The 7,129-nt window shown below is 42.6% G+C and overlaps 1 protein-coding gene across 1 annotated transcript in view; it reads right to left on the reverse strand.

The window, feature by feature from the left end:
• Window positions 1–242: 242 nt before the first annotated feature.
• The window catches only part of cunh2orf42 (chromosome unknown C2orf42 homolog), an 8,624-nt gene continuing 1,737 nt past the window's right edge, over window positions 243–7,129 (reverse strand). Inside the window, exons 3-10 of the mRNA XM_020616923.1 lie at window positions 6,385–7,123; window positions 5,517–5,636; window positions 5,276–5,386; window positions 4,388–4,492; window positions 3,336–3,443; window positions 2,764–2,864; window positions 1,739–1,901; window positions 243–1,667 (exon numbers count right to left, since the gene is read on the reverse strand). Of these exons, the coding sequence (XP_020472579.1) occupies window positions 1,429–1,667; window positions 1,739–1,901; window positions 2,764–2,864; window positions 3,336–3,443; window positions 4,388–4,492; window positions 5,276–5,386; window positions 5,517–5,636; window positions 6,385–7,123 (1,686 nt within the window). The 3' untranslated portion in view covers window positions 243–1,428. The remainder of the gene's footprint in view (window positions 1,668–1,738; window positions 1,902–2,763; window positions 2,865–3,335; window positions 3,444–4,387; window positions 4,493–5,275; window positions 5,387–5,516; window positions 5,637–6,384; window positions 7,124–7,129) is intronic.

The raw sequence follows: 7,129 nt of genomic DNA on the forward strand, positions 1-7,129 counted from the left end.
ACGCCGTCTAACATGTCCCTCCAACATCTCCCATAGCTGTTCAACTGGGCTGAGACCTGGTGACTGGGAAGGCCACAGCGTCTGGTTCACATCACGGTCATCCTCATCAGACCAGTCAGACCAGTTGTTTGTCCTGAGGACAAGGGGGCTCTGTCATCCTGGAGGAAGCCACTCAGTCAGGGTTTTCCCCTCAACTGTCACCTGTCTATAAATACACTAACTACACGAGGTTGGTAAAGTAGGACAGCTGTAAAAGTCTTTATTTCACATAAACATGGCACAGAAGACAAATTGTGCACACAAATGTTCCATGCAGCACTAACAGTGTCAATAAATATAATTTCATTGCATTTCTTATCATGTAATTCTAATCCCCTCCTTTTCATTGGACACAAATTTGTCTCCCAGGTCTCATCTACAAGATTTCCTGTTGTTTTACTGACATTTTGAATAATCAAATTAAACAAATTAATTCTCTGTGCAGTAAGATATCTTACAAAACAACCACACAGGACAATACATTACTCTGTACAGTAACATATTCCCCGAGGGACAAAATCATTTGGGATTATCATACAAATTTTTGTTAGTCTTTGCTTTTCAGTAAGATATTAATGTTAAAACAGTTATTTAAATGAATCTATCAGAGAAATTTAGAGGGAATGTTTCTTTTTGGAGGAATTAACAACTCACTGACATCTGAAACAAGAAGTGTTTTTTAAAGGCTCATAGGCCAAAAGGGTTGTTAACACCTGGTTAAATCTTTAGCGACGTGTTGCATTCTGTAAGCTTATCAAAAATGATAAGCTTACAGAATGATAAATATTAAGCTTATGATAAATATTAATCTGGAAAGTAACAAAAGCTGACATACAAAAGTAGTGAAGTAAAAAGCTGAATATTTCCCACTAACATGTCGTGGAGCAGAAATATAAAGTAACTCTGTGCTTGTGCTTTCCACTACTGTGCATTTAAGAAACATATTTATCAATTAAATCTATTTATTTTCTTGCTAACACAACAATGCAAACAAGACAAAACCATTCTTTGGAAGTTCCAACACTCAGTATATATGTATTTATATATATATATATATATATTTCCATTTGTTTTACACGTGTGGTTGTTTTTTAAAGCTCTCAACTGTTTCCATGAACTGTTGTGGGAAAAAAGCTTACTAGCTAAGAAATTAGCATTTCTTTCATAAATACTGTATACTTGTGAAAACACTGTAAGGCCATTAATAAGAGCACTACCCCATAACAGACTGTCTAAAATATTGTTATCATTAATACACTGTATAAGGGGAATTATTGATTAGCCATACCTTGCATAATGTAACGTGGATGCACTTCACCTGCTGTTAAATCAGGAACATGCTTACTGCAGATGTTAACACAGTCTAACAGAAAGGAAACCAGAGGGACACTACAGAACTATCTGAAGGACGTCAACAGTGTTTGTGTGTTTGGACTGGGTGGGGTCTGTCTTGTTGCGACCTCCTTTCTCCAGCACTGCCACTTTCTCACATTGCTCCAGTTGACCGCTCTGCTGGTGGCCAAACTCAAAACTAATCCTGAGCTCTCCCATCTGACAGCGAGGGAGAACGTCCGGGATCCACTCAATCACAAATGGAGCGGCCTCCCTCTGGTCCGTGGTGCCTGCACCTGGCAGAGACACACCGGTATTATGACAGCTCTGCAGAGCGACTTCATTATGGCTGAAAACGGTCACTCACCAACTTTGAGGAAGGTGCGGAGCTCCATCGGTCGTATCGCCTGCGGCCGATCTGGCCTGTATCCCTCCGGTAATTCTGGTTCAGGTGGAGGCTCAGGACAGCGAAAGCTCGAATAAGAACCATCTGCGTTTTTTACAAAGCTCTGAGAGAGCTCCAGAGGCAGCTGGTGTGCAGGCGGAGAGGTGAAAACAGAAAAGTGCATGTTTATATACAGTGTAAAACAATTTATACAACTTATTGATTATCATGCCTGTAATACAAATGGAATATTACTGTAATAATCATTAATAATCCTACTTAAAACTGTTAGATTTTCTTCATGACATTAGTTTTTTTGCATCTTTACTATAAAGACAAATGGCCTTTTACTGAATTAGCTTTGACTGGTGCTCAGTTCTGTTTCTGGATTAGATATTATACCTACAACCATGCAGAGAAGTTGGTAGGCGGCTTCTTGTGGCACAGTCAGGCTGAAATTCGCTTCCCATTCATTTCTACCTGACACATTCACTTCCACTCTTTGTCTGACCTGCTTTCTTTGCTTTGCACCGACAATCTGATTGAACTTGGACACATGAAACCACGAGGCTCTGTAACATCCAGCAGTTTGAGAGAGGGGCTGGAACTGACCTCTCCTTCAGGATATACTGTTTGTTTTCGTGTTTTTAACTGCATGGTAAAATAATACAAACAGCAGACAGGAAGGGCTGCTCTTTGGTTACAGAGAGATGAGAACAAGAACAGAGAGAAATGACTGAAGAAGTTGTATAACTGCCGCTGTTAGCGTATGCTAGCCTGGCCACATGATATATGTGTCCCCACTGCTGAGGCCACACCAGGTGAGTAAATTTAGCCAGATTTTGGTCTGACTGTTCCATCAACTGCTTGTAGCCTAAGAGGCAACAATCAAGGCAAAAAAAAGTCACAGGACAACATTCAGAGAGGTTGCAAAAAAGGTCAAGGGGACAAGAACAGGAATATTATTAGTGAAAAGGCCGTGCATGAGAGACAGAGAGAGAGTTTACCTCTGGTGTGTCAAAGATGCGTTTGACCTGCATGAGATTAGTGATGTGCCAGGTGTACTTGGAGAGAGAACCGAGGGGGAGTCCATCATTTCTCACACATGCTGACATTCACACAAGACAGAGAGTCCATGTGGTTTGTTTAGCCAGTGGTGTCATCACATGGTTTACTTAAGTAACATTCTTAACAATATTAAAAGCATTAAAGTCCTCCATTCAGAATCATATTGGGTAAAAGTACAGTAAAGTATTACCAGCAACATGTACTCCTGTGTTTAGATAGATGCAGTATACAACAAAGTCCCAGTGCAAAATCACTTAAATGTTAAATGATTAAAACTTGCATCATAACTATTATTTACTATACTATAAAATAACTATTGTTTTTAAATAGAAGTACACCATATTCGATCTTACGTATCCTTGGAAACAAACTATTTAGACAGATATTTAAAATACAGCACAACCTCACAGCAACGAAGCTGATTACACCTGGGACCGCTGCGACAAAAGCGATGTCGCAGCCGTGGTTACAAAGTACAGGAAGCATTACTGAGTGAAATTTATTCTCTCACCTGTTGTGAAGTTAGGCAGCCTCCTCTTCTTCGATCCGAGGGACAGACGATGCTGCAGAGCGTTGAAGAACTCCTGGGGAATGTGGTACACCAGAGGCTGTGGTTTCCCTAGTGGCAAAACATCAACAGCAACAACTGTTTCTAGTGTGTAACAAACAATCAAAGCTAGTCATCCTGCAGACATGAAGCTCCTTTACTGAGCATCGTGCACAGTAAGAACAAGGTGGTTTATAATGTATGGGTTACCAGACTGTGGATAATCCACTGCTTGGGTACATCAACAGCCCAGTTCATAAAGACAGGGTTCGGCATTTTTGGAAATAAACTTGTTCCCTTTCTTCAGGATAGTCGGATGAGAAGACAGATGCCACTCTCATGTCTGTACTGTGGCTGGTTAGCTTAGCACAAAGACTGGAAACAGGGGGAACAGCCTGGCTCAGACCTAAGACAAAGAAACATCAGGCTGTAGCTTCATTGATCTGTAAATGGACTGTATTTTATATAGCGCTTTCTCACAGTGTGTTGCACTGGCCAAAGCACTTTACAGAAGATCATACACCATTCACCCATTCACACACCGATGACGACAGGCTGCCATGCACCGGTGCTAGTCAAGCCACCGGGAGCAATTCGGGGTTACACTTAGGCATGCGGGGAGACCGGGAGTCGAACCACCAACTTGCTGGTCAGGAGACGACTGCCCTACCTCATGAGCCACAGTGGAAGAAGCTTTAATGTTTTAATCATCTGATTCCGAAAAGACACTAAAGTCATTAAGTAAATGTGCCTGTATTAAAACCTTTCCACCAGTGGCTGGAAGACAGATTGATGTTGTCTTCCGGCAGAGCCAGGCTAATCATTCCCCACTGTTTCCACTGTTTAAGCTAAGCTAACCAGCTGCAGGCTGGATGCACAGTCATCAATCTTCTCATCCAACTTTCAACAAGAACGTTTGCAAACTGTCACACTACTTCTTTACTTCTGAACCAGTAGAGCACATACTGTATGTGGGGACTGAAACATGTAGCCTAGTGAACATGCTTCAGTTTTACCATCAAACTGGTAGTGCATGGTCTGGTGGATCCTCTCTGTCACACTGGCCAGCCACTGATGGAAGCCCATCGCCACTGTGCGCTCGTCCACAACCTGGGAGCTCCCTGACAAATACACAGGTGAGAATATCAAATAGCACAACATCTCCTTCACTGTTTTCTTTGTTTCTAGGTGGCACACAGACAGACTTAGCTCATAAGTTTAAACTTTTTACTGTCAAAATTAAAAGGCCTGGAAATGTTTTCAGGCTGTCTGTAGTTTCAAGTTAAAATGAAGACATTTTACAGTATTTTTAATTCTACACAGAATTTAAGTTAATACTAGTTTCACGGTCATGCAAACAAAGTATAAAAGACATGAATGACAACCAGTAGGGCTGATGTGGCTTAGAGCTATTTACCAAGTGTGTGAATTTATTGACACTGATATCACACTTTTGTCACTGCTTTCAAAGCATAAACATTAATTCATTATTAAACACAACCTGGTCCTGGATAAGCAGCAGAAAACAGATGGAAGGGTTAACCGATTAAAAACTAGACTTTATTTAAGTCCACATATGAATTTCACATAAGGTCAAAGGTCTGAGCACTTTGGTTTTGCTAAAACACAGTAAAAAATATTTTATGGTTGACACAGCCTATGAATGGGTGAAAACAATCTAATGACTTTTAATACATTTAAAAGCCTTTTTTAAGGAAATCAATGCAATACATTGACTTTTCAAATTAAAGGTACTACAGTGTGACCCTGCTCTTTTCAACAGCAGACCAGGATCAGTGCTGCAGGACAGGACAGAGGAATGATGAAGACAGAGACAGACACAAGGCTCTTTAACAGACAGAAAGCTTTAGGAAGCAGGGTTCAGATGGGCAGGGGGGCAGCACCTAGAGCCTTCTGAGCACCGCCACCAGGGCCTCTCCTCTGAGCAGATCTCCGCAGGCCGGAGGCTGACACTCCCTCTTTCCCCACCCCTGAGGGAGAAGCCACTGAGGGGGCTGGACAGAGGCAGGAATGGCAGGACAGAGAGAAAAGGAAGAATAACCGAAGATTCAGACAAACTTTCTTCAACCGTGCGTTAAAAATAATGTATAATAAATCCTTCAGGAAGTATTATGATGGAACCACCAGAGAGAGATTCATCTGGACGAGACTTCTTTGCTTTGTAGTGAGAGTTGACTGGATCAGCCTGCTGTAGGGGTTTCTCACTGGGATTATTTAATCTACTGGAAGCACTTTGCTGCACATCTGAAGGTTAAAACATGGAGAAAGACATTTTCTGTAACCAGTTGAGGCAAATAACACATTAAAGGAACAGTCTGACATTCTGGGAATTTTTTTTCCCTTTATCATTTGTGTTACTTCATATTTAGGACCTTGATGTTTAAATCAGGTCAGGGGTGGGTTAGATATAGCTTGCACATAAATCAGTTGCCAGGTCATTAGGTACACCTACTGTATCTTAAACCAATGCAATCTAATACAACACACGAAGGTGATATTCACTGTTTGTTGAAACAGTTTCAGAGACGTGTTGATTCAGCTGCATGATCATTTTGAGAGGATGTCGTTTGTGCTGCTGTTGAGTTGCAGTGAGGTCAATCGCCTCTCAACATAATGCAGTAGAAATATACAGCACCACAAACAGCCTCCAAAATGATCTGACTCAGCTGTTGTTCCATTTACTGCACTTTGAGGGAAGTTAAGGGATCAATAAAAACTGTTCATGGCATTATTTTTTAAAGCATGCTCACTTTAACTTTAGTGCCTAAAGCTTTTGCATAGTACTGTATAGTGCAAAAACCAAAATGTAAAATGACATGGTGCGGTTATGGTAGGGGATTGTGGGTCAGATTATTTCAAGGCAAAGAGCAGTGACTTCCTGCAGTGACTCTGAGGGTCATAGGTAACATCTAGCAAAAACACATAAGGGTACCGCCCAACATTTTGAACTATACACTGCAACTGACAGAAAAAACAGGCTCGGTTACTGTACCATTGGTGGTGTAGCCGATGAAAGCAGAAAACTCTGAAGCCAGTTTCTCATCACTTGCAAAGGCACACACACAGGCATAGAAGTGAAGGCAGGGCGGTGGTGTGGCCGAGCTTAGAGAAGAATGGCATTTGGTTGATCCACCTGCTCCACCAGCACCCAGTTTATTTCTTCTGTTGCTAACCTGGCAGGCACAGTGGAACACGGCTTGCTGCTGGGCTTCTCTGCCCCTTCTGTCACCCTTTAAAACCTCAGACAGTTCACCTGCACCTACAGTGAGATGCAGGAGGCCCAGAGGGTGATAGGAATCTGTGTGGCACTTCACCACTAGAGTGTCTTTTGAAACTCGCTGCACCAGGGGCCCCGGGGACTCTGTGGCCAGCCTCCACAGCTCCTCTCTGGCTTGAATGGAGGCCTGCAAACCCTCCAAGACAGAGCTCTTTAAGGTCAGCGGCGACGCGCAGCTTCGACACTCGATGGCTTGTTTGATGTGGATGCAGAGACTGTCTGAAGAAGACTGCCTGGAACTGGCTGCCAATGAGTCTGCCTCACCCTGATTTGACCTTTGACCTTGTCTGCAAGAAGGCAAAAAACAGCGGCCCAGATTGATCTGGGTTAGCAAGGTGGCTCCATCGCCAGTTGCTATAGCAGTGTCAGTGGGAACAAGCTCAACAAAGCCGAACTGTGTAGCTGTGGCTCCTCTCCCTCTGTGACGCACTGAAAACACCTGCACCCCTCCCCCTCAGCC

Source organism: Monopterus albus, unplaced genomic scaffold (assembly GCF_001952655.1).
Source record: "Monopterus albus unplaced genomic scaffold, M_albus_1.0 scaffold181.1, whole genome shotgun sequence".
Lineage (NCBI taxonomy): Eukaryota > Metazoa > Chordata > Actinopteri > Synbranchiformes > Synbranchidae > Monopterus > Monopterus albus.